This window comes from Centropristis striata, chromosome 17 (assembly GCF_030273125.1).
Source record: "Centropristis striata isolate RG_2023a ecotype Rhode Island chromosome 17, C.striata_1.0, whole genome shotgun sequence".
Taxonomy (NCBI): Eukaryota; Metazoa; Chordata; class Actinopteri; order Perciformes; family Serranidae; genus Centropristis; species Centropristis striata.
Genome location: NC_081533.1, coordinates 6048638 through 6075891, shown reverse-complemented (window position 1 = coordinate 6075891; position 27254 = coordinate 6048638). Strand labels below are relative to the sequence as shown.

Below are 27254 nucleotides of genomic sequence, written 5' to 3'. Positions count from 1 at the left end.
ATGAACATGCCCCAACCCACAACTTTTATTTTACTTTCAGTCATTATGGTTTTCAGAATTGTCTTTGGGCTTCCAATAACAATCAAAATTTTAATACCATATAATAAATGCAAATTTCATGTAGCTTATTTAAATGACTGCTTCAGTTTACAACACAATATTGTTAAAGTGCCCTGATATAACACAAAGCAAATGGTGAGTGTGCGCATTTTTTTTATATTTGTAAAATTACCTGATTAATTTTCCCGTAATTGTTTCAGGGAGTTTCTCAATTTCCATGTGCACCCAGACAATATTTGTCTCGCAGAAAGGTGTGTGTGTGTGTGTGTGTGTGTGTGTGTGTGTGTGTGTGTGTGTGTGTGTGTGTGTGAAGAAATGAAAATAAGAAAATGAAAGAAAACACAGGGAGACAATCAGCACTGATGTTCTGAGACCATTACCTTGCTTGTAGTTCATGTATCAAATATTAGTGTACAGCATAATACATATAACATAGTGTACCTATATCAGAATGAATACATGGAATGGATGTGGAAATTGAAGAGCTGATGAACGTTTTGGCACTTGAAGCTTTGATACGCCTACGTATACATAGGACCAGAGCTTTAATTGAACAGATGAGGACCAGAGCTTTAATTGAACAGATGAGGAGGGATTCTCAACAGCAGCGCAACAATGTGACACCTGAGCAGAGGGTTAGTGATGCTGGACAACAGAGCAACAATGCAGCAACTGGACCGGAGAAGCTTTATGACCCCGAAGACACCACACTGGTTTTTGTTGATGGAGATGATGACATGGATTGTAAGTACCCAACAAATCTGAATAAGTATTTCAAATTTATCAAGATTATCTTAAAGAATATTATTACCTCATCCTGTGATTTGACTTTGAGCAACTGACGATACACTGATGATATGATAATTTCCGGTAAATTTCGAGAAACTTTACGTTGGGAAATGTTGGAAATATAAAAATAAAAAACAACAACATGATATTTCAACTGATCTATTTGTGAGTAGAACAAATCAATCAAATAAAACAATCAATTCTTTCATTGAACAACAAAAACATGAATGTTGAGTTGAATATTACTCATCCCCATAACCCCACCCATTCAAAAAAGTCCACCTTCATTTTGTAAATTCACCGTTATTTACATAAATTACCATTAATTCCCATGGAAAGTTTCCAACTTTGAATATTCCTGGAATTTTGCAACCCTAATCCAGTAACACTCGTTTGTGTGTGTCTCATAGTTGAGTGCAATGAATTTAAGTCTCTCAGAGCCAAGATGTCCTGCGGTCACACTGTCACTCCAATGTCTCTCACCATCTGGTGTCGCAAACAGCTGGACCAGGTAAGGTATCAGTGAATTTTCATAACTAAATTCAAATACTTGGCAAAAACAAGATCTAAAAAGTAACTATGTTCTTTTTTTTTTATTAAAATGAAAGTTCAACTTATTTTCTTTTCTATCCCAAAGGGTGAGGGCAGATTTGTGTGTGGTGTCTGTAAAGCTGAGTGGCCGCATGAGGAGGTCCGTAAAATGGCTCTTCTGACCCCTGAAGAAATAAAGTACTTTGAAAAGAAAATGTATGATTACGCTGCCAAGAATTACTTGGATGTCAAATCAGTAAGTATTACACTATTGATAAACTGTTCTCTTTATATTGTTGTAAATCAAATAGAATAAAATCTTTTTTTCAACCAACCCTTCCCAGTGTCCTGGCTGCAGGTCTGCTGTGATGAGAACTGACCAGAATGATCTACAGGTCTTCTGCATGTCGTGCACGGCCAAAAAACGTACGATCTTTACATTCTGCTGGCAGTGTTTGAAGGAATGGAAAGGTCCAGCGCCACGTTCTGACCGCTGTGGAAACGAGGGGTGCCAAAACCCGCTGGAAATACTGAGAACCTGCCCTGAAATCAGATTTGATGATGTGACTGGGGTCACTGGCTGTCCCTCCACCCGAGCCTGTCCCACCTGTGGTTTGCTGGTGGAGCATGACGGAACTAGATGTAAAAATGTCACGTCCTCGATGTAAAGTGGAGTTCTGTTTAGTGTGTCTGAAGCGCACTACAGTTTGCCAGATGCTAGAATCAGGCTCACATTTCAGACCTTGCGCCACTAGTCTAGCACCAAGACAGACCTCCATACCTGTATGGAACAGGAAGTAGGCGGTGTGCAATAACTTCTGTTGATTTAACACTCTGCTCTCAGAAAAAGAAAAACCCACACCTTTACTGCATTTCTTTATATTTACTTTATTTTACTTTTCTGTTTTTTGGAGATATTTAACAGACCCTTTTATAGTGACTGTTTAGTTGTGAGTTTAATCAAATGTATAGCTCTTATAAGCACATTAGGCCATATTTTTCCAATCTTTTTATAAAACATAAACTACTGCAGTTACTGATCCTTCAATAATGATTAAACAATACACAGGGTAGCAGATATACTTTCTTTCTTTCTTTGTCTTGTAACATTAAATCATTATACAACAGTGATACTCAGCTATATACCAACTTAAACTTAATTATCTTAAAAGATAATTTCTCTGTACAAATGTTAAAATGTGCACAAAAATGCATTAATTTCACTACCTAGTTTCCAGAGCAATTGTTAACAGATCTTTTAACATCTATAATGTAAATGTATATAATGTTTTCTTTGTCACAGTCATTATTTACTATCATATTTAATCATGTTAATGTTTTATTTACTGTTTATTTTGCCATGTTTTTCCTCATTATGCTATTGTATCATCATTTGTTATCATTATGTGTTTGGCAGGAAACAAGTCATTCAATAAAAAATGAAGTTATTGGAATTCATTATTTTTCTTTCATTAAATGATCACAGAGACAGAAAATAATGCAAGTAATCAAAGCCAATGTTGTTTTAGACTTGTGGAAAGAAAAACTTCCAAATACTCATTTTGGTGTTAATTTGACTAAACTTTGTCTATTTGTGTCAGAAGATTTCTCCTAAATTTACCAAAATAAAAATTAACATTCAAACAAACCTCAGAAAACGTGTCTTAATGTTAATAATCAACTGGGGAATTTTCATGGCAATAACTATTAGTTATAAATTGTTCCCTATTTATCTGTAATATATGAAAACCTGAAAATGTATGAGGTTTACAATATATATCTTATAAAGACCAGAAATCTCCACCTTTCAAACTTTCAAGTTTAATTCTTTTTTTTAAAATAAATTATACCACATAACAGTATATAAAGTAGTTAAAATGATCCCTACATTGTAGGTAAAACACTACTTACATAAATGCATTAAAAATAATAATCCAATAATATATTTTTTAATATATAAAACAATCTAAGTGGGCCCATTCTGCATAACAAGTACTTTAACTTTTGATACTTTAAGTTCATTTTCTGATACTTTTGTACTTTAACTTCAGTAAGTTTTGAAAGCAGGACTTTTACTGTAGTGGAGTCATTTCACAGTGTGGTATTAGTACTTTTACTGAAGTAAAGGATCTGAATACTTCTTCCATCACTGATTAAAAATTGCACATGACAAATTGATCTGATATTTTATTAGACTGTAAACAGAAATTACTGTATTGAGCTACTGATGTTACTAATCATGAATTATATATCTACAAAGTGAGACTCCTGATACAATTTTACTTTCATATCAGAATTTCTCAAGAAACCTCTTTCAATAAAATCAGTAAAATGTTTAAATTGATGCTTTTTTATTATTCTTATTTTATTTTCTTCATTTATGTTTATACAGTCTGATTATTACACCCAAACAAGCTTGAAGTTTCAGTTTGCAGCAACATTTAGCTGATAAAATGACAGAATGATGGAACATACAGGTTTCTATTATCAAAATAAAAACAACGATGTCATGTGTATTCATGTATTTAAAATGAGAATCAGTCAAACAAAATGACTAATCATTTCTGATTAATGTTAGCATGCTTTAAATATAGCTTTTTTAATTAGCTTTTAAATATGAGATTGATACTATATGGATTTCTGAGTTAAAGTGTTTCATTTGTTTTAAATGTGATACTATGAAAATCATACAACTATAAAGGCAGTCTATTGTCAAACACATTGAAATGGGCCACAATAATTATAAAGCAAAGTCGATTCATAATTAAAATAATTTTACTCCTGATTACTATGATTTCAGGTTGTTGATTAGATTAGTTGTTTGTATTTCTGAACTCACAACAGAAACCTCTCCTCCTCTTTAGAGGCAGAACAAGCAGGATTTTCGTAAAAACAGGGCCTCACACAAAAATAATCCCTCAATCCTCTCAACTTTGAAAGATATTTACAAACCACAGATCATTTTGCTCTTAGATCCATTCATTTAGGATATAATATAAGTTAAGCATAAGTTTAGGTATAACAAGATTGTAACAACAAAGCAACAACCAAGCAACAACAAAAAAACATTATGTATTATGTATTTGATCCAGAATTCTCTGAATCTGGTGGAAAAAAATATTCAAAAATGAGTTTCTCTTGGCAAACATGTATAATAACAGCAACGGAAAAATACAAACAAAGTGGAATAAGGGAGTTAAAGTCTCATATTTAACAATGTTGAATAAAACCTATGCATATAATTCAATCATTACTAATATAATCATAACATCATGAGAATAATAAGCAGAACTTTAAAAAAAAAGATTTATTAAAAGGATAGTACATCTTTTTTGAGGTGGGGTCGTATGACGTATTGATCCACAGTCAATAAGATTATGTAGTTTGCAATGCTACATTAACATAAATTATATATTTATATGTATTTATATATTTATATACGTTTGTAACCTCTGTAGATGAGAATATATGCAGGCTGGGAGCTGGTGAAGAATAATTTTGAAGGTATTGCTGATATAGAACAAAAATCAGGAATATCTCAGAATATTATTGATACATTTCCGCCAAAAAATGAACCTCCTATTTCTTTTCCCACGCTCTTTTCCTTGACCTTGATGAAAAGCGTTAAACATGCTAATGGACTCCGACTGCACTCACACTGGCTACGACATAATTATGCACCAGAGTTGGTCGTTGGTGGTTTGGTTTGAGATGTGGACGTAAAGATTCATAATTAATGTTGTTACTACTGTACATTCTTTCTGAGACCAAGAAAATTGTTGGATGGAAAGTTGGATGGAAATGCGTAAATGGAACAAAAAAACATTTTTCCCCCTGCTTTTTCTTTATGTAGATAAGGTAAATTTTATTAGTTATAGTTACATACATTTCTTATAATCTAAAAATCTTATTTTTATTTGATTTAATAACATAAATGGTTCTTTTTGGTTAATGTTAGAACTTCTTGACTCAATTGGATGAGAGTTTTATATGTATTTGACATGAGTAACTGCCAAAAATGTATTTGATTGTAATATTTAATAAGAAACTGCAACCCATCTTTTAATTATTAACTGTATAAATACTTAATTGTGTCCCTTGATCATCCACATGGTTTTCATACTGTTTAATAAATGTTATACAGGAAGATTAAAAAGCACAGCTAATAACATTATCCATTACTGCCTCTGAAGAGTAAATATTTCATTTTTATCTTGCTACAAAGTTGTTGGGTGACATTTCTGAACCCATGTTGAGACTGACATAAACCCTCCCCTAGTTAGTTGTTAATATAACAGGAATAATCACCAACAGCACAAGAACGATGAGAGAAACCATAACACCAATAGCAATTTTTTTGTTGCGAGATGACCTCCAGCAGGTCTTGGGACACTGTGCACCTGGTGGTAAAGTAACAAAGAAGTTGATTTACTTCCACAAAAACCTGAACTAAAGTGCATGTTTGAAAAAGCAGGAAACGTTTGTACCCTTTGTAACCTCACAGGTCTGGATGTCCTGGCCTTCTGTGACTGGTTGTTTTTGTTTCAGGTGCATGTTTTCTTGATCCTCATAAGCATCCTCTCTCTTTCTTTTGAGTTGCTTTTCTCGTTCTCCTTTTTTATCCACAGAATGTTGTTCTTTCACCTTATGTTTCAGACAACCTGAGGCTTTAAAGGAGAGAAGAGTAATATGTTAACTAGAAAATCAAGCAGGAATTTTGATGGTGTGCAGACAGTTTTATAACACAGTCACATCCTTTACTTCCTATTAAGATTTAATTACTTTACTTTGCAACAAGTACTCATACCCTTGGATTTCCTGTTAAGAGACAGTTACCCCTCAGGCTTTAATTCTACTAAAATATAAAGATACAGTTATTTTGTGGGGGGTTTATTTTGAAAAACAGTCTTTTCCTGGGTTTCCTGTTGAAACAGTTACCTCTGACTTTTATTCTCCTCAAATACAAAGATAAAGTTACTTTGCAAGGTTTTTATTTTGAAAAAACATCATTTTCCTGGGTTTCCTATTGGAACAATTACCTCTGACTTTTATTCTTGTGAAATACAAAGATTTATAGTTACTTTGTGATGCTTTTATTTTTGAAAAAACAGCCTTGTCCTGGGTTTCCTGTTGGAACAGTTACCTCTGACTTTTATTCTCCTAAAATACAAACATATAGTTACTTTGTTGGGCTTTTATTTTGAAAAACAACCTTGTCCTGGGGTTCCTGTTCAACTGGAATATAACTCTAACTGCACAACAAGATCCAAGTTCTTCATTAAAAAAATAGTCCCAAGTTGAGAAATAAAGTGTAAGAGTAGACAGAATAGACAGTGCAAACCGAATTATTTGTCTTTTTAATAATACAGGCTTAAATTATTTATCTTGTGCTTTAGGGATCTTACCTCTGTACACGAGCAGATATGCAGAGCGGGAACTAGTTGTTTAAACAGAAAAACAAAAAATGAAGTATACAGTAAATGAGATATTAGATATAAGCTTGAATGTTCATAGTTGACCAAACAATCCCATCATAAGGTCAGTTCAGCAATCTGTTCTGAGGCTTTTGATTGTCGAAGCAACTTTACAGTAGTTCTTAAACTGCTCCAAAAAAGGGAAATTTGACCTTTTGTGTGATACCATTGAAAGCTCACCTAAATTGACCTTGTGGTATCACTGTTTTGTCAACTATGTCAGATATGATGGAGTAGAATTAATGAAACATACTAGTAAGTGCTGCCTTTTGCAAATGGTTCAACCTGCACCATTAAACAAAAATAAGAACATTAGAATTCAGTATTCAAATATTATAATAGACATTTAAAGTTTCAATGTTAATTGTCAATTTAATTTGATCACCTTGCTGACCCGATTGTCATTAAACTCATACCAGGCTTGGTCCTCATCAGACAGGATGGTGGCTGTGTAATGTCCACCACTGAGACTGCCCATGTGATTCACCATCCCATACAGACTGTACCCCTTTTTCTGGAAGGAAGACAATAAACCACAGTTAGGTGCATACTTTAAAAGTGAACATAAATAGAATGCCTTTATTGTCACTATACAATGAGATTTGAGAGCTGACTCCAAAAAGCAGTGCGACTATAAATAAAATATATATAAAATATAAAAATATACAATATAAATATAAACATACATAGGCAAGTAAATGTAAAGAAAAATGTATACGATATAATGTAAACAAGAAAGTATTATAAAATCACATCCTCTTGCCTTTGTCTGTATTGTGAGTGGTACATTCACACCACAGTCTGATTTGACATATGACATAGTGTTGTAGTCAATCTCAATTCTGTTGAGGAGCAGAGCCAAAATCTGAGGATATTTCACCATCTCACATTCCTAAACAGAACAAGAAAGAGTATTAAGCCTCTACAAGTGTTGTTCAACAGACATTTGTCAACAAATTATTAATGTTATCGAATGTGATATTTGTTAAACAGCAGCTGATCTTTGAAAACTCACACTGGATGCGTCTGTATCCGTTTTGCATGTGTTGCAGTACACCATGTTGTCTCCACTGAAAGATTTTGTCTGGAAAATCCTTTCAAAGCTTCTTTCCTTTAAAAAACATACAATGCAATAAACTCCACTGTCCTAAAAACCCACTGCATGTCTGTTTATTTATTCATCGACAAATAAGTGAGTTCCATAACACCATGCATCATACAACTTTCTGCAGCCTCTCTGTTATCGTATGATCAATACTTGATGCAGACTATCTGATAAATATTATCTGCCCCCTGGTGGATTATCCATGCACTCCACACAGTAGAGGCCCACTGAAGGGACCATTTAATTTAGCGCAATAGTGTGTCATAAGTATATCTGTTTACAAATGACAAGTCAGTATAATTCCTGTCCAGTATACAGTAAATACTTTTTCACAGTTAGCTTTACACAAATTGTGTTTGACGTTAATAAAATATATTTTTAGCACTTCTGATCATTTTTGTGAGCTAATGTTCTAGCATGCTGGCTAACTATTGCTTCAGTTGGACGGATCACCGCACAAAATCATTTTTTATTGTAGTGTTTCCCAAAACAGACACCGTTGGGCTAACATTCTATCAAATTTCACATAAAATACTAACAAAATAATCATGTTATGCTTTCAATTAATTAAATGGTGTGAATCTAAAGTCTAACTTCTTATCTTTTGAACTGTATATGGTCTTATCTGTGTACGTTAGCCTCGGGTTTACCAGGGTCAGCTAAAGGACGCTAATGCTGGTGAATTAGCCGTGTGCTAACTGTATCCCACTTCGAACACTTGGATCTCCTCACTGTGAAACAATAAAACAATGGTGGCTGCTGAGTTTTTCGGGGGAAATTGGATGTTTCTGGGTAAGCCAAATAAATATCATCGTTATCAATACACCCAGACCGTACTTCTGTCCTTCACAATAAAATACAGTACAGTAAAAATACAGATGACTTGTATAAATGTATACATTTATAATGTTATTAATATTATTTAATGTATTTAGCAAACTTACGCTTACTTTATATTTTGTACCTTTTTATTGACAACCTACTGCAGGTGTAAATGGCAACTTGTCTGGGAATGCATTGCATTTTATGATGCAATATGCATTATTTCCTTGTGCCTACCATAATTCAAAATGGCATTGGGGAAATTTAGATATTTGAATGTTTATGGTTCATCATTATCTTATAACTGATCCTTTATACACCAGCGGCTGCTTACCACGCTGTAGGTTTTGCCTCTGGTGTCTTTCAGTGACAGTGGAAGAGTCCAGAATGGATTCGTCTCTTCAATGATGATGTGGCCTTGGGAGCATTTTGTTGTGTATCTCAGCCTTCCTTCAAAAACCTTCAAATGGAAATATAATTTACAACACAGCTTTCTGATTCATTCATCTGTAAATAACATTATATAATTCATAAGTTCTCACCTCAGAGGCCTTTGGGCTGATTTTACGTAAAATCATCTCCAGGCATTCTGGTGCGTCACGCTGCTGATAAACTGAAAATGACAAGAATATTTTAACCCAGGAGGCTTCATTCACTCCACCAAAGCATTTCAGCTAACTCACAGCTGCTATATCACTTTCTGTCCTGCTGCTCTTAAATGTCTTTTCTTTTGTTCACAGTTTACCATTAGTTATCTCCAAACTCCTTGTGATGTTTTCTGTTCCACATGTTCTGTCTTCCAGTTTTTCAAAGAATTCTTTCAGCTCTTGATCCTTTTGTTCCAACCTGTAGAAAGAGGATATTTTATTGGTAACTATTTATTGTCTGTGTTAACAATATGATATTAAAACTGATACTAAATTCAGTCACAAGCCAAAAAGGACAACTTTTGAACACATTATATCCAAACCAAAGAGCACCATCTATGGGATAGACTCTGCTGTATCTATAAAGTTTTTCCTGTAAATATTTGACATATTTGCCTTGCTACTTATGTGTTACAGATAAAAAACATTTGTCTCAAACCTCTCATGGATCTCTGATGTCTGGTAAAGGATTTGGAGGACACTGTTAAGGTAACATGTAGCTCCTTGATTTTTTAAACCATATTGAAGTCTCCGTGGCTGAGGAACTTCTTGAAAAAAGAAACACAGTCCATTAACTTGTAGATGTCAGATTTGACAGGAATATGCAGAATGGGGAAAATATCCCAAAACTTATAGAGCAATAGAAAACCACAGTCAACAATATTAGAGATATTCCGAAAACCTAAATAAATAATACAAAGATCGAGTTCACCATAATACAAACTTTCCTCAAGCCCAATACTTCTTCACAGTTAGTCACTGTGTACCCTCTTTTACTTTTATTTTTTTTTGCCTATCCACCAAGTGGCCTGCAATAATCTGTTGTAATACATCTTCATATTTCTTACTTTTTGGTTTCTTGTTCTTTGCTGCTTCTTGTAGCTCTTCCGGAGATGTTTTTTTGTAGTCCACCTCATTCTGAGATCGTTTTCTGGAACTGCTCATCTGTCCTCTAGAATCTCCTTCTGGACATAAGAAAGGGGTTTTTTTTTCTCACTTTATTTTATTTATGCAAACAACTCAGCTCCATTTCAGTCTTTCAACTTGGAAACTGTCAATACTACAGTTCTCAGCCTGGTGGCCCTCAGCTGGTCCAGTAGGTGGCGCTATATACCTTCACTTGACTCAAACAACAAAGGAAGTCAGTCACAGTCGACAATATTCTTCTAGACCATTCAAAACCCATATAAATAATATAATAAACTATTTAACTAAAATACAACCCTGATTATAAAAAGCTGCTTGAAATGTGATAATTTGCAAATCATCTGTGACATATTTCAGCTGAAATTTGTACAAAGGGGGTATATTTAATTTCCAAACTGATTAACTTTTATTTTTGTAAATATACACGCTGAATTCTGAAGTTGATGCATTATGTTTTTAATTACATTTTACAGTGTCCCAACTTTTTTGGAACCATAGTTGTATAACAATAACCAGTTAAAAGCACATACTACAGGAGAAGCCAATAAAAATCCTAATTTTAGAATGCTTTTTCATGAAATTAGCCTATAGTTTCTTCCCTGTTTAGTGCTGACAACAAGGTATACATTTTTTTAGAATAATAAATACTTTGCTCAAGACCAGTAGCTCTTCACAGTTAGTCACTGTGGAGCACTCTTTTATTTTTATTTTTGTTGCCTATCCACTTAGTGGCCTGCAATAATATGTTGTACTACATCTACATGTTTCTTACCTTTTGGTTTCTTGTTCATTGCTGCTTTGAGTAGTTCTTCCAGAGAAGGTTTTCTTTGGTCCACCTCATTCAGAGATCGTTTTCTGGATCTGCTTATCTTTGCTCTTGAATCTCCTCCTAAACATAAGAAAGGGTTATTTTTTATTTCTCATTTTTTTCTAAATGTATACTTTAATATACATATATATATATATATATATATATTGTTGTATATGTGATACTCACAAAATAATTACATTTTATTTTTAATTATATTGAAATAGTATAGTGCAATTGTATTATTTGATTTTATTCTGCCTAATTAAGAATAATAAAAGACAGAGAAGCTGACAGTGACATGTTGTTGCGTAAATCGGACGCTGGGTGGCAGCACTGACCAGCAGCGTCAGGTGCTGCCACCCAGCGACAGACACCAGAGCAACAGGTGTCCTGCTCCGCTGATTTATCTGATATTTACAGGTTAGTTACTCACTTTTTATGTGACTACAGATGTTAATAGACTAATATGAATCCCCGGTGATATGTGGTTCGGAAGCTAAAAGTGCGTTAACTGTATATATTTAAGTGTCATCATGGCAGGTAGCCTACCTGACTATTTTTGAGAAAACTTGTTCAATGTCAACCATTACTGTGTTAGCCTACTTAGCCCTTACTTTCTGTCAAAGACTTTATTATAAAGTTTTTGACAGAAACAAAGAAAAGTCTTTATAAAATAGGTTTATTTCGGCTCCTGGACATTCGTGTGTTATGGCTGAATGTATGAAAATCAGTTGTTGTGGTAAAATGTTTGAAATGTTAAAAGCTAATGCTAATGTGCAGTTAAAATCAGTTAACATCAGTTAAAATCAGCTAACACCCGTTAAAAACAGTTAACATCAGTTAAAAACAGTTAACATCAGTTAAAAACAGTTAAAATCAATTAACATCAGTTAACACCAGTTAAAATCAGCTAACATCAGTTAAAATCAGTTAACACCCGTTAAATACAGTTAAAATCAGTTAACATCAGTTAAAATCAATTAACATCAGTTAACATCAGTTAAAAACAATTAACATCAGTTAACATCAGTTAAAATCAGTAAACATCCGTTAAAAACAGTTAAAGTCAGTTAACATCAGTTAAAAACAGTTAAAATCAGTTAAAAAACCGTTACAAAGTCAGCGTCAGTTAAGGGCGCGCGCGTTAACCGTTATATGGCTCCATGGATTATAACGGCTGTTCTGAGTCAGCCATGTTTATTACTTCAATTTGTGTTGTCATAGTGTAAATGTGAAATAGCTTCACTGCGAGAGAGACTTAATCTGTTATATTTAATGAACACAGTTATCACAAAGAAAATACTCTTTCTATGAGAGGATAAAGATGACGTGTGTTTGAGGGAGAAGTGCATGTAAATGCAGTGCTAAAATCACTATTGGGGATAACAATGTTACCCAGGTGTCCTCTACCAAATTTTTAGGGGTATTATTGATGAGAGGTTGTCATGGTCGGAGCATATTAAACTTGTCAGTAACAAAGTATTGACATCTATTGGTATCATCAGAAAAATGTGTGGTTTCATATCTCAGAATGCTTTAAGTATACTGTATTTAATTCATCCACATCTCAGTTATTGTAATATTGTTTGGCCACATCTTATACATGTTCATACACTCATACACTCAAATACAATTATTTTACGTTCATACACACCCATGTTTTATTTCTGACTTTTTGTATGTGTGCTATAAAATGGCACTTGTATTGCTTTCTTTTTTGTTGTTCTTTGTTGTTGCTTTCTCTCATTTTTGTTGTTGATTTATTTTTTAATTTTTGTATATTTCTTGGGGAGGTGCTTTTTATAAGCCGGGTTTTTTAACCTCTCCCGCACTTACTATTCTTGTTTCATTTCTGTTTTTTGTAATTGTCTTTTCTTATGGTGCAAATAAATAAATACAAATACAAATTACATGACTGATGATAGACAGATGACATGATTAAAAGGGAAAATGTTTATTTTTGGTCTGATAGAAATTCTGATAAAGTTTGTTTTCTTCCTATTTTCGAAATATGTAAAAATAGACTTGTGAATGTTATCCAAATGTGGTTATAACCAATGCTTCAATGCAGACAAAATAACAGAAATAATTAATGATTGCAGTGAAAAAGTTCAAATGAATATGAAAATAAATATAATCCAGATAAATGGAGAATTAGCAACAGTTGTCCTGCTTTTCTGATTTCTGTGTTATATTTCCAGAGCACTGCTATCTGATGATTATATATATATATATATATATATCTGTCAGCTGAGACATATATCCGGGACCCGCTGTAGGCGACATCTTACCTTTTACTATCTTGTTCTTTGTAGCTTCTAGTAGCTCTTCCAGATATCGGTTTCTGGATCTGCTCATCTGTGCTCTAGCATCTCCTCCTGAACATAAGACAGTGTTACTTTTTTCTCATTTTATTTTATTTATCAGCTTCATTTTAGTCTTTAAACTTGGAGAATGTCAATACACAATTATCAGCCTAGTGGCACTCAGTCAGGTGAGTGGGTGGCGCTATACCTCTCCACTTCCTTAGCTCTGAATAAACTATATTAAATCCACGTGCGTCGGGGACACATTTTTATCATTTCTTCATCACAAACAACAAAATTATATTTCCCATTAAGAAGTTAGGAAGCCACCCCAAAGAAAAATGTTTGCAGATCATTTTGGTTTATTGATTTTTGATTTTATCTTTTACTTTAAGCTCATTAATGATGTGCATGGCCGTGCTCCTTTTGACTACATCTCCGACTAGTTGAGGTCATCAGGTAAAAGTAGTTTAGTGGCATTTTAGCACTGAAGCTTTCCCTGTTCATGCTGTGAATCTGTAGTATGCAGTACTACCGTGATTCTCTGTCTAAAGCATAAGTCTAATAGAGTGGTACCTTATCAGACCACTGTCCGGGACTCGCAGTGAACCAATAAATAATAATAAATAATATTCCAGTCCCATTCAAAACCTCCAAATTAGTGTGTTTTCGAAATTCGTAGTCGGAAAAGAAAATTTTAATGCGAAAAAAATAATCTACAATAGCCGATTGCACATCACAAAGTTTGAGGGTGTGTTGCGTTAAGGTGTTGTGAGATTGTTGTGTACATCGGTGAGAAAAACTACAGCGAAAACTACAATGTGATGATATCTACGGTAAAGTCCGAATTTAAAACGATATAACCCTCTTTGTGGGCTTCATCAGTGGTGATGTATGACCTGTTGTCTATATTTTATGAAAATTTAGACTCATCAGTGTTTTATTAGATTCCTATCCCAGATCTATTTGAAGCAACCTTACTGAGTGTTAAGAGGTAAATGCAAACGCTACCCAGCCTCATGCATCCCCCCTAATATCACTTTACCTTGTTATTATACGTATGTAACTCACACTGTCAATCGAAAATGGCCCAATATATGGGCTGAAAAAAAAGTTATGTGGATGAAATATGCGGAGGTGGGGCTATATTCTATTACCTGTCGAGATCTGCATCGTTCCTTTCTCAAACCAGGTAAGTATTAATGTATGAACTGTCCACTCAAAACAGTCTAAAATATGAGCATTTGACTACCAGATATCCAGAGACACAGTAAGGGGTGCATGCATATCTCGGCTGGAAAATATGAGCATTGCACATTGTAATTTTTTTCAGGACATAATTTGACCGTTTTCGATTGACAGTGCATTACATACATATAATAACAAGGTAAAATGAAATGGGGAGGGGGGGGGGGGGGGGGGTGCATTAGGCTGGGTAGCTGATCACTTTTGGATTTACCTCTTAATTCTCAGTACCGTAGAAATAATAACAATGTAGTTTTCGTTGTGCGCGCTCCCGTGAGGTGCTTGCAGATCTTGGCGGGCAGGCACAACTCGGCACAACACCTGATCAGTGAATTATTTAACAGAAAACAAAGCTCCATGCTTCGGAGCGACACATGCATTGTTTGTTTCGACGCTTGGTATAATATTCAGCACTTTAATCCAAGCTGTGACTGACAGTTCACACCGATGAGGGAATAAGAAAAACATAATAAATGTCTGCACGGATTCAAAGCAAATCGCAGTTTGGAGTCATTTTAAAATAATAAGATGATGTTACTTTAGTTGTGATGAACGAAAAGATCTAGTAATAGCCTACTTACTGACAGCTGTCTTCACATAATGACATCAGCAGGTTTAGTGGAGGATGTCTTATCACTCTGCCTTACCCAGTGGCCCGACCTCCTACCTGTTAAATATTAGGCAACGTTAAGGTAGCACAGTTTGATCTTCATCAGACATCTTGTCATTTTATTTATTTAAATAGTTTTACGTTGTTATAAAATGATCTTTCCATTTTCATCAGTTCATTGGCGTTGTTGATTCAAGTTAAAAATTGTATTGTTTTTCTTTCTTTAAATAGGCTAAAGGACAAATAATAACAGAGAAGAATCAGATGGTATAATTTTACACTTATTTATTGTGTGTATGTGTGTGTGTGTGTGTGTGTGTGTGTATATATATATATATATATATATATATGTATGCATATATATATATGTATGAATGTATACAATACAAATATTTACTGTATATTATCCACAATTTTGAATAAATTATCTGTAAAAAAGAAATAACTCGAGTGTTTGGCAAATTTTGCTGCCAGCCTTTGGGGTGTTTTTTTTTTTTTTTAAACAACGTGTTTTTTTATTATTTTAATTACAGTGTAGTGACAACTGTAATTAAATGGGGTGAACTGCAAAAAGAAAAGAGAAATAGGTGTTATCGTGAACATTTCTTTAAAAATATGCATTTGACATGGTAAAGGAAGCATTTTATAACTTATGCCAATGTTTGGAGAGAAAACAACGAGCCAATGTGAGACAGTCAGAAACAGAGAGCTAGTCTGAAAACATTAACAGAATGTTGGTTTGGAAAAGGACAAGAAAAGGAATCAGGTCATACTACATATTAGTACCATCACAATACAGTGCAATTATTTTGTACTTGGTTTTATTCCAACCATTTACTGAACATATTAACCACTTCCTTGTTTTTTCTACCTGACAGAATGTAGTATAACAGCATTCAGGTAATCATAGGTTCTCCTGCTGATCAAAACACCCTTTTAACATCCAAGGAAACATTATTATTCTTTTGTTTAACTCTTTGTTGATTCTTCCAAAAAGAGAATTTTAGAGTTGTCTGCAATAACTTGTAAATTTAAAAGGATCGACTTCAGAAATAGTGCTATTTTGTTGTGCTCATTAATAATTTGCTTTATGGTAATTGTAGGCTTATTTGATTGCTTAAAGGTACCCTGTTTTCTGGTAGAAAATACACACACACACACACACACACACACACACACACCACCACCACCACCACCACACCACACACCTATGCCAGTTTCACTCAGAGTTTAACTGGCATAGGTACAGGGTAAAACCAAATTCAAGATGCTTCTCTGTCGTCTTAATACAAGTAGCTAATAAACATTGGTGATTGACACACCCAGCAATAAAAGCACCTATACTTGGTATTATGGGAACGAACACAGAGCCTTTGATTTTTCTCACGGAAGAATAGATTAAAAATGTTACCTGCTTGACAGTAATAACGAAGCATGTTCCTGGTATTAAGTCCAACTAATTAACTGGTAAAATAGCAAAACTTTCCTTCAGTCCAAACCGGTTTTTAGTTGTTTTGTTTTGAGAGACTTGCCGAATCTTATTCAGCAAGCTCAAGGAAAAGAAAGAAATTGTAAAATCTGTATGTTTTCAGCCAGCAGTAGTTGAGTGGGCTGATAACGACCTGCTGATAATCATCCATAGTTACGCTCATCTTAATTTAATATTGTCTTTCTGCCATTTGTCCCACCAACTTTATTATCATATTGTGATAATCATATTCTAACTGAGCCTTGCTTCACCATGATTAAGAAAAAAATCTGTGTTCAGCCTGATTAGGTGCTAATAACGTTTAATAAATTCACTGATCAGATAAAGAGGATCTTGGTTTTAGAATATGTCCCAACATATTTTATATGTTTACTCATGTCTTTTTCTAAATGTTTCTGCCACTGAAGTTTTGTGATTTATCGTTGTGTTACTTGTGCAAATAAATGAAGCAAATTAAAAAAAGTAAACACATCTTTGTTCTCATAGTCTTCATCCACCCCCTGACGGCTACAGTATAACTACATTCATGCCATTTCTCTTCCACTGAAATCTTTCCACCTTTATATCACGATATGTGCAAAGCTTTAAAAGTGAATTAACAAATAAACTGCTCATCAAACAAATAAAAGCTCTCTCGTAAAATACAACTAAATTATTTCTCATATAAATAAAATAAAAGGGTATAAAGGACTACCCCTCAAAAATAAAATTCTGTGAAATACGTCAGTATGTTTAGGACATTTATTCAGGCATATGATAAAGTGCATCTACAAGGACAGCATTAAAATGCAATGTTTTATGATTTTTGGTTGGATCGTGGCAGAGTAGTTCAGAATCTCAGATGTTTGGTTTTTTTCTGCTTCTTCATCGCGTCAGACGCCTCCGGGCAGCTTCACCACGGTGTGGATGGTGGAAAGGTGTTGGATCCCGTAGGAGATCAGCAGGGATGACTCCTCCAGCTGCTTGTTTCCGTAGACCATTCGGATGTCCTCATCTGTGCAGAAAAAGACTTAACTCATCAACACAGTTAAGGGAGAAGATAACGCGTCAATGCCTATGCAAAGATATCATGCAGCCTTGCAGCACGAGCCGATTATCACTACTGTGATCGAACTGTCACTCTGTCGTATAAATTGTAAATTAACTTTTTAACTCATGTCGCCAACTGCATTCACAGAAGCTTTCACTTGATAGCTTTATTATTATTATTATTATTATTATTATTATTATTATTAATAATAATAATAATAATAATAATAATAATAATAATAATAATAATAATTTGATTATAAGTTATTATAACTATTACTATTCGGCTGTTAGCTGAAATAGTGACGCAGTCTATCCATTAACAGATTTTGGACATAGCCATACCGTTCATAATACGTTGTTTGATAGGTTTATTTATCATGTTGTTAAGTGTCATTTAAACGATAAAAGCGGTTTTTAATGACTGTTAATTATGATCTATGTAAAGTAAGCTTTCGCGTATATTGGGTTTTATTTAAAAGATAAAAGTGAAATATGTAGGCCTACACATTACCAAGAGAAGAAACATTAGACGTACCGATGTCTAGTTGTTCAGTAATTTCCGTTTTTAGTTGCTCCACAGTGAAAAGCTTCATCTCCTCCTCAGTGTCGCACAGATTGACGATCTTGTCGTTTCCTGTGGGTCCAACTACGTTCAGCTGAAATTTCATTATTCTCAGTGAGGACTGTATGAGGAGTTTGTTTAATTTGGTTCAGGTGCAAACCACCCCGATGCATAAGAAGCGAAAGCTAAAATACAGGGTGTTTGTTATTTCTAATTTTAAAATGATACGTCATCAGTCTGAAAATCACATGACCGCTAATGATCCTTTGATAAAACCTCTGTCTCCTCTTCAGTCTTTGTTGTTGTGTAGCAGAAGGAGAACACACGGAGTCAAGATGGGCTCAAAATCTACAAAGGAGGAAATGAAGACTGAATCAGGACCTTTGAGGAATTCACCAAATGAACAGAAAAAAAACAGCGATTCTCAAAATCTGAGCTATAATTTGGTAACTGAACAGCAGCGAAGGGATTCTGCACATCCAAGCAGTGCGACAACTCAACAAAAGACAGGGTATTATGAGAAATTAAGCAATTTAGCACCTAAATCCAATAATCTGAGTTGCAATTCGGTAGCTGAACAGTTAGGTCAACAGCAGAGCGCCAATTTGAAAAGTGTGCAGAGAAGTGATACTGGACAACTGAGCAACAATGCAGCAACTGTAAAGACAAGTGATACTGGACAACTGAGCAACAATGCAGCAACTGTAAAGAGAACTGATACTGGACAACTGAGCAACAATGCAGCAACTGTAAAGAGAACTGATACTGGACAACTGAGCAACAATGCAGCAACTGTAAAGAGAACTGATACTGGACAACTGAGCAACAATCCAGCAACTGTAGAGGCAAGTGACACCGAACAACCAAGAAACAATCCAGGAACTGTAAAGAGAAGGGTTACCCGACAACCAAGAATCAATCCAGGAACTGTAAAGAGAAGTGTTACCCAACAACCAAGAATCAATCCAGCAACTGTAAAGAGAAGTGTTACCCAACAACCAAGAATCAATCCAGCAACTGTAAAGAGAAGTGTTACCCAACAACCAAGAATCAATCCAGCAACTGTAAAGAGAAGTGTTACCCAACAACCAAGAATCAATCCAGCAACTGTAAAGAGAAGTGTTACCGGACAACCAAACATTGAACCACCGGCAGAGAAGTTTTATGACTTCCAGGACTTCACACTTCATTTTGTCGATGGAGATGATGATATGGATTGTAAGTACCCAGCAAATCTGAGTTTTTTTAATTTATCAAGATGATCTTGAATAATTTATAGTATGTCATTCTGTGACATGAGGAACTTTGCACACTTTTACTTTTAAACTCACAAGGCACTGAGGTTTCCCTCATTTACAGTGATGAGTAAACTTACCAACAGTACAGAAATACAAATTTGAAATACAGACAACAGACAAAATACATAAATAAGTAAAAATGCAATTTAAAAAGATCCAAGTTAAAAACAGCTGCAAACTGTTGCAGGCAGGTCTGCAATCAAGCTACAAAACTGACTAAATGTTCTGGGTACATTGATCCTCAGCCTGAGCTGTGAGTAAACCAATCGTTTGATTGGGTCAAGTAGTGTCCATAATTCCAGTCAAGTATTTAGTTTCTTTCACCTACAGTATATGCCAGAGAGGGCCAGCCCACTTTATCATACAAGTTAAAATGATGAGGATTGTAACCATCACTGGTAATAAATCTAAGAGCAGAATGAGTCCAGAGGTCAAAGGGCTGAGGGAGCTCCTCAGTGCTGAGCACTGATAGAAAATGTGTCAATGTGGTGTTTAAGTGTATTTACATTCTGTAAGCAGTTGTATGTTGGAACCATTATTGGGATGTTTATTTAGACAATGTCATTAATATAAATGGTGAACAAGTTGTGGTCTGCTTTACACGATTAACCACTTCACATTATTAACGTTGTCAGAGGAATCCAGTAACACTCGTTTGTGTGTGTCTCATAGTTGAGTGCAATGAATTTAAGTCTCTCAGAGCCAAGATGTCCTGCGGTCACACTGTCACTCCAATGTCTCTCACCATCTGGTGTCGCCATCAGCTGGACAAGGTAAGGTATCAGTTCATTTAAAAAAAAAAATAATAATAATCAAAATGAAATGAAAGTTTGACTTATTCTATCTCTTTTCTATCCCAAAGGGTAAGGGTAGATTTGTGTGTGGTCACTGTAAAGCTGAGTGGCCGTATGAGGAGGTCCGTAAAATGGCTCTTCTGACCCCTGAAGAGATGGAGTACTTTGAAAAGAAAATGTATGATTACGCTGCCAAGAATTACTTGGATGTCAAATCAGTAAGTATTACACTATTGATCAACGGTTGTCTGTACATTGTACAAAAATCTTTCAAAAACTCGAAAAAACTGAACCCCTTTGTTTTTTCAACCAACTCCACTTCACAGTGTCCTGGCTGCAAGTCTGCTGTGGTGAGAACTGACCTGAATAATCTACAGGTCTACTGCATATCGTGCACGGCCAGACAAAATAAGGCCTTTACATTCTGCTGGCAGTGTTTGAATGAATGGAAAGGTCCAGCACCACGTTCTGGTCACTGTGAAAATGATGAGTGTCACAGCCCACTGGAAATACTGAGAACCTGCCCTGAAATCAGATTCAAAGTTGTGAAGGGGGTCACTGGCTGTCCCTCCACCCGAGCCTGTCCCACCTGTGGTTTGCTGGTGGAGCATGACGGAACCAGATGTAAACACATCACATGTTCTCGATGTAAGGTGAAGTTCTGTTTAGTGTGTCTGAAGCTCACTGTAGAGTGTGAGAAGGTGGGCAATAACTCATTAATTAAAGTTTGCTCCACTGGTGTAGCACCAAGACAGACCTCCATACCTGTATGGAACAGGAAGTAGGCTGTGTGCAATAACTTCTGTTGATTTAAAAAGAAAAAAAAAATATTTACTGTGATTTGAATTTATTTTATAAACCCTTTATAGTGACTGTTTGGTTGTGAGCTTGATAAAAGATTTAGCCTCTGTAAGCACATTTGGCCATATTTCTTCCTAAATTATTTATAATACCTATACTACGACTATTACTAATCCTTTTTTTTTTAAATGTACAGACCACTTCAGTAATGATTAAACAGTAGATAGTGGAGCAGATAAACTTAACATGAAACTTTCTGGGTGAACTGTCTTTGTCTTGTAACAATAAATCAGTATACAACAATGATTCTCAGCTCGATAACAATTTTGAACCTAAAAGATAATTTCTCTGTACAAATGTAAAAATGTGCACAAATATACATTAATTTTACTATTTCCAGTGCAATTGTTAACAGATCGTTTAACATCTATAATGTAAATGTATATAATGTTTTCTGTGTCACAGTCAATATATACTATCACAATTAATTCTGTTAATGTTTTATTTACTGTTTGTTTTGCCATGTTTTTCCTCATTATGCTATTGTATCATCATTTATTATCAGTATGTGTAGGGCAGGAAGCAAGTCATTCAATAAAAAATTTAATTATTGGAATTCATTATTCCTCTTTTAATATAAAAATAATCACAGAGACAGAAAATAAAGCAAGTAATCAAAGCTACTGTTGTTTTAGGCCGGTGGAAAGAAACACTTCCAAATACTCATTTTGGTGTTAATTTGACTACACTTTGTCTATTTGTGTCTGAAGATTTCTCCTAAATTTACCAAAATTAAAATTAATATTTAAACAAACCTCAAACCCATATGAAAACCTGAAAATGTTTGGGGTTTTACAATATATATCATATAAGGCCAGAAATCTCCGCTTCAGTAGTACTTTCAAACATTCAAGTTGAATTCATTTTTATAAATTAAACCACATAACGGTTTATTAAGTAATTAAAATGCCCTACATTGTAGATAAAATGCTGCTTACATAAATGCATCAAAAATAATAATCCAAAATATATTTGGAATATATAACACAATCTGAGTAGCATCATTCTGCATAACAAGTACTTTAACTTTTAATACTTTAAGTCCATTTTGATGCTGATACTTTTGTACTTTAACTTCAGCAACATTTTGAAAGCAGGACTTTTAATGTAGTGGAGTAATTCTGTAGTGTGGTGTTAGTACTTTTACTGAAGTAAAGGATCTGAATACTTCTTCCATCACTGATTATAAATTGCACATGACAAAAAGGTCTAATATTTTAAAAGACTGTAAATAAAATTCACTGTATTGAGCTACTGATGTTACTAATCATGAATTATATATCTACAAAGTGAGACTCTTAAAACAAGTTAATTTTCATATCAGAATTTCTCGAGAAACCTCTTTCAATAAAATCAGTAAAATGCTCAAATTGATGCTTTTTTTTAGTATTTTTTATTTTATTTTCTTCATTTATATTTACACAGTCTGATTATTACACCCAAACAAGCTAGAAATTTCAGTTTGCAGCAACATTTAGCTGGTTAAATGACAGAATGATGGAACATACAGGTTTCTATTATCAAAATAAAAACAATGATGTCATGTGTATTCATGTATTTAAAATGAGTCAGTCAAACAAAATGAGTAAAATAGTAAATAGTAAAAAGTAATCTGTGATTAATATTAGCATGCATTAAATATAGCTATATGAGATTGATTCTGTGAGTATTTCTGAGTTAAAGTGTTTCATTTGTTTTAAATGTAATACTATGAAAATCATACAACTATAAAGGCAGTCTATTGTCAAACACATTGAAATGGGCCACAATAATTATAAAGCAAAGTCGATTCATAATTAAAATCATTTTACTCCTGATTACTATGATTTCAGGTTGTTGATTAGATTAGTTGTTTGTATTTCTGAACTCATATAATACAATAACAGAAACCTCTCCTCCTCTTTAAAGGCAGAACAAGCAGGATTTTCATAAAAACAGGGCCTCACACAAAAATAATCCCTCAATCCTCTCAACTTTGAAATTTATTTACAAACCACAGATCATTTTGTTTCTTAGATCCATTAATTTTAACAAAAACAACCATTGTGTGTTTGTTCCAGAGTGCACTCTGTGAGCCCCTCGAAGAATTCTCATCTGGTGGAAAAATGTATTCAGAAATTAGTTTCTCTTGGCAAACGTATAATATAATAATAACAGCAACTGAAAAATAGAAAACAATTAAAATCTGATGAACAAAAATGGAATAAGGGAGTTAAAGTCTCATATTTAACAGTGTTGAATAAAGCCTACGCATATAATTTAATTATAACTAATATAATCATAACTTCATGAGAATAATAAGCAGAACTATTTACACTAAAAGGATGGTTCAACTTTTTTGAAGTGGGTTGTATGACGTATTGATCAACAGTCAATGAGATTATGTAATTTGTAATGCTCTGTTAATGTTACATTAGCATGATTTATATATTTATATATGTCTGTGATCCTACCTCTGTACATGAGAAGATATGCTGCCTGGGAGCTGGTGAAAAATAATTTTGAAATTATTGTTAATATAGAAAAAAACCCCAAAGGTGACAACAAACACTTCTGGATAAACAATGTAATATATTTCATGTTATTATTGACAAAATTCAACAAAAGGGGGTTTATCGAACATACCAGTTTGTATTTGGTGGGTTTTGAACCTGCATGATTCAACAAAAACAATTTACATTTAATGTTTGTTGGTATATGTTTTGATTTTACACCATCTAAATGGCATAGATTCAGTAATTATGTTATATTTTATATGTATATATTTTATATACATATTTTGATCACTCTGATATCAGGTTGTTGATTAGATTAGTAGTTTGTATTTATGAACTCATATATGTTACAATAAGAGAAACCTCTCCTCCTCTTTAAAAGGTAGAACAAGAAGGATATTCCTAAAAACAGGGCCAAGGCTCACACAAAAGAATCTCCGTAAATCCCCTCAACTTTGAAAAGTTTCTATCAACCACAGAAAATATTGCTCTTAATTTATAATAATCATAACTTCATGAGAATAATAAGCAGAACTAGAAAATTTCCTCTGGGGAAATTCTGAAAGGGCCACGGGGGCTACTGCTGGTGTGTGTACACTATGATGAGATTCTTCAGAGATTTCAAACTATGCCCTTTAACCTCAAAATGTGTGTGTGTGTGTGTGTGTGTGTGTGTGTGTGTGTGTGTGTGTGTGTGTGTGTAATTAAAATCACATAAAGTTACCTGTGTGTGTGTGTGTGTGTGTGTGTGCTTGTGTGTGTTTGAAGCATGTGTATGCATGTGTGAGGAGTGTGTGCGCTTACGCGCATGTGCAATCAACAGAATTTACTGACACCAACTGTCAAATGTTCCGGAACAGTGACAGCAGCCAGAGGTGAACAGACTGGAATTTCTGGCCTCGAACAGAAAGCATTTTTGGCAAAACCATAATACCTATCATTGATCCGACTTCACTTTGAGCGTCCTGAGCTCTTCCTGAACGTCTACATATGATTTTTTTTTTAAGAAAAATGAAAAAATAGCTTTGTTAGAGCGATCTAAAAAAAACTGTTACATCTCCCTTTTTCTGAAATCTTCCTGCGTTTTTAATATGGGAGCCAATGAGGCTGTTGGTGCGTGTTGGTGGCGCATCTGTGCGTCGTACGCCCAAACTATAACTCTGACAGCTTTACCAGAGGATTGTGAGGGAGAAGACTAATTTTCCCACGTTTCTATGTATAAATTATTTCTGTAGAGTGGAATTTGCGGCCTGGAGCGCAGTTTTCAAATTTATTTTTTGACAATTTTTTCTCTCCCTCTACACTCTGGCGATGATGTCACACACTGTGACACGAACATTCCGTGCAATACACACCCATTATAATCTCAGAATTTCTCCAAAAATGATCATGGTCATTGAACAGGGATTGATAAAAAACTATTTTACCTATCAAAACGTGGATTAATACACCGATACACAAGACTTGTGTCTACTGTTTAAAGTTTAAATGGAGTCTCTAGGTGAAATTATGCCGGAGTCGTAGACGTTTAAAAATCTCCAATTATTGTTCTTTTTCGCTTTTTTTTTCTGGCCATCCCATTCACTTCGATGCTAAATTTTGGGCAGTTTTCTGTAGAGAAAAGTAATAGCACACCGATCCCGATCAAACCGCACGTTTTGGTATATAACTTGTCCTGCAACTCTTCAAGTTGTAGGACTAGTAGCGGGACGAAATTGCGTCCGGAACAGGAAGAAGAAAAAATCCACAGTATCCGAGCACTGGTCCCTACAGCTATTGCTGTAGGGACCAGTGCTCGGTGCGATTGCCCCGTGGCCCTAAATATAAATAAATACAAAATATATATTAAAGGGATAGTTCAGCTTTTTTGAAGTGGGGTTGTATGACGTATTGATCCACAGTGAATGATATTATATAATTTGTAATGCTCTGTTAATGTTACATTACCATGATTTATATATCTCTATATGTCTGTAATCCTACCTCTGTACATGAGAAGATATGCAGTCTGGGAGCTGGTGAAAAATAATTTTGAGTTTAAAGTCATTGCTTATTTAGAACAATAAAACAAAGGTGACAACACAAAATGGGTTTTATCAAACATACCTGTTTGGTGGTTCTTGAGCCTGCATGGTTCAACAAAAACAATGTTCATGAATTTCCATTTCATGTTTGATCTCTGTTGGTATGTTTTGAATGTGTAAAATCTAAATGCCATAGATTAAGTAAAGTCTTCATACCTTTCTGACTCGATCGTCATCAAACTCATACCAGTTTTGGTCCTCATCAGACAGGATGGTGGCTGTGTAATGTCCCCCACTGAGACTGCCCATGTGATCCACCACCCCATACAGACTGTATGTCTTCTTCTGCAATGAAGAACAACAATCAACAACAATAAAGGACAAAGTCACACATACAATAAGATTTCAAGCAATTTCAATAGAACACCATAAATCACACATAAAGTCACTTCCTCTTACCTTCGTCTGGAGTTCTCGTGGCACTTTCACAAAGCAGTCTGATTTGACAATTGATGTGGTGTTGTAGTCAAAGTCAAATCTCTTGAGGAGTAAAGTCAAAATCTGAGGATCTTCCACCATCTCACATTCCTAAACAACACAAGAAACATTATTGAACACTATAATCACACTATATGTATGATCTCAGTATCATACAACATAGTTTCTAATGTAAAAAAACTCACTTTTGTTGCATCTGTTTTCTTTTGACATTCTTTGCAGTACACATTGTTTCCTTTCAAGTCTTCTTTCTGGAAAGTCCTTTGGAAGCTACTTTCCTGAGGAATAGAAATGTTGTAATTCATTCCTAATTAAATATGATGATCTTTAAAATCACATAAAACACTAAAGTTGGACTTTTGGTTGCTTACCACGTCGTAGAGTGTACCATCAGTGTCTTTCAGTGACAGTGGAAGAGTCCAGAATGGATTTGTCTCTTCATTGATGATGTGTTTTTTGGATTTGCATTTTGTTGTGTGTCTCAGCTGTCCTTGGAAAACCTTCAAATGGAAATATTACTTATATTTGTTATTTGTTCATCTGTAAATAACATACATTTCATAAGTTCTCACCTCAGAGGCCTTTGGGCTGACTTTACGTAAAATCATCTCCAGGCATTCTGCTGCATTACGCTGCTCCATAACTGAAAAATACATTTTAATTTAATGTATAAATTGAAGCATTTAAAAAGCATATTAGATAACTTGTTATAACTATATGACTTTCTTATGAATTGTCTCTAGCTCTTTGAATGCTGTTTTCATATTTATTACAGTCCAGTTTACCATCTATAATCTCCAGAAGCCTTGTTATGTTTCCTGTTCCACAAGTCTTTTCCTTCAGGCCTTCAAATATTTTTCTCAGTTCAAGATCT

General features: G+C 34.5%; 4 protein-coding genes, 2 long non-coding RNA genes and 1 pseudogene across 6 annotated transcripts; 2 read left to right on the top strand and 5 right to left on the bottom strand.

Moving 5' to 3' along the window:
- The first annotated feature begins 617 nt into the window (after positions 1-617).
- Positions 618-2181, top strand: LOC131990144 (uncharacterized; annotated as a pseudogene).
- A 4300-nt stretch (positions 2182-6481) lies between these two features.
- Positions 6482-7914, bottom strand: LOC131990142 (putative ubiquitin carboxyl-terminal hydrolase 50). The gene is made up of 6 exons (XM_059355542.1): positions 7870-7914; positions 7618-7746; positions 7240-7368; positions 7108-7139; positions 6786-6817; positions 6482-6540 (listed from the first exon to the last, which is right to left on the bottom strand). Exons 1-6 carry the CDS (start codon positions 7912-7914, stop codon positions 6533-6535), a joined length of 375 nt encoding a protein of 124 aa, XP_059211525.1. The 3' UTR covers positions 6482-6532.
- A 1152-nt stretch (positions 7915-9066) lies between these two features.
- LOC131989051 (uncharacterized) lies at positions 9067-9619 on the bottom strand. The gene is made up of 3 exons (XR_009395920.1): positions 9527-9619; positions 9324-9394; positions 9067-9241 (listed from the first exon to the last, which is right to left on the bottom strand). It is a non-coding gene; the product is annotated as an uncharacterized LOC131989051 (long non-coding RNA).
- Positions 9620-17479: 7860 nt separating this feature from the next.
- On the bottom strand, positions 17480-18623 carry LOC131989916 (ubiquitin-ribosomal protein eL40 fusion protein-like). Its single transcript, XM_059355276.1, has 2 exons — positions 18384-18623; positions 17480-17810 (listed from the first exon to the last, which is right to left on the bottom strand). The coding sequence occupies exons 1-2, from the start codon at positions 18514-18516 to the stop codon at positions 17689-17691; spliced, it is 255 nt and encodes an 84-aa protein (XP_059211259.1). The 5' UTR covers positions 18517-18623; the 3' UTR covers positions 17480-17688.
- A 122-nt stretch (positions 18624-18745) lies between these two features.
- LOC131990141 (E3 ubiquitin-protein ligase RNF19B-like) lies at positions 18746-21892 on the top strand. Its single transcript, XM_059355541.1, has 4 exons — positions 18746-19628; positions 20381-20481; positions 20571-20720; positions 20829-21892. Exons 1-4 carry the CDS (start codon positions 18746-18748, stop codon positions 21285-21287), a joined length of 1593 nt encoding a protein of 530 aa, XP_059211524.1. The 3' UTR covers positions 21288-21892.
- Positions 21893-22762: 870 nt separating this feature from the next.
- On the bottom strand, positions 22763-25868 carry LOC131989960 (uncharacterized). The gene is made up of 4 exons (XR_009396010.1): positions 25842-25868; positions 23989-24014; positions 23817-23848; positions 22763-23457 (listed from the first exon to the last, which is right to left on the bottom strand). It is a non-coding gene; the product is annotated as an uncharacterized LOC131989960 (long non-coding RNA).
- On the bottom strand, positions 25822-27226 carry LOC131990140 (ubiquitin carboxyl-terminal hydrolase 47-like). Its single transcript, XM_059355540.1, has 8 exons — positions 27166-27226; positions 26953-27023; positions 26752-26880; positions 26566-26658; positions 26342-26470; positions 26099-26227; positions 25965-25984; positions 25822-25873 (listed from the first exon to the last, which is right to left on the bottom strand). The coding sequence occupies exons 2-8, from the start codon at positions 27019-27021 to the stop codon at positions 25822-25824; spliced, it is 621 nt and encodes a 206-aa protein (XP_059211523.1). The 5' UTR covers positions 27022-27023; positions 27166-27226.
- Between the last annotated feature and the right edge of the window lie 28 nt (positions 27227-27254).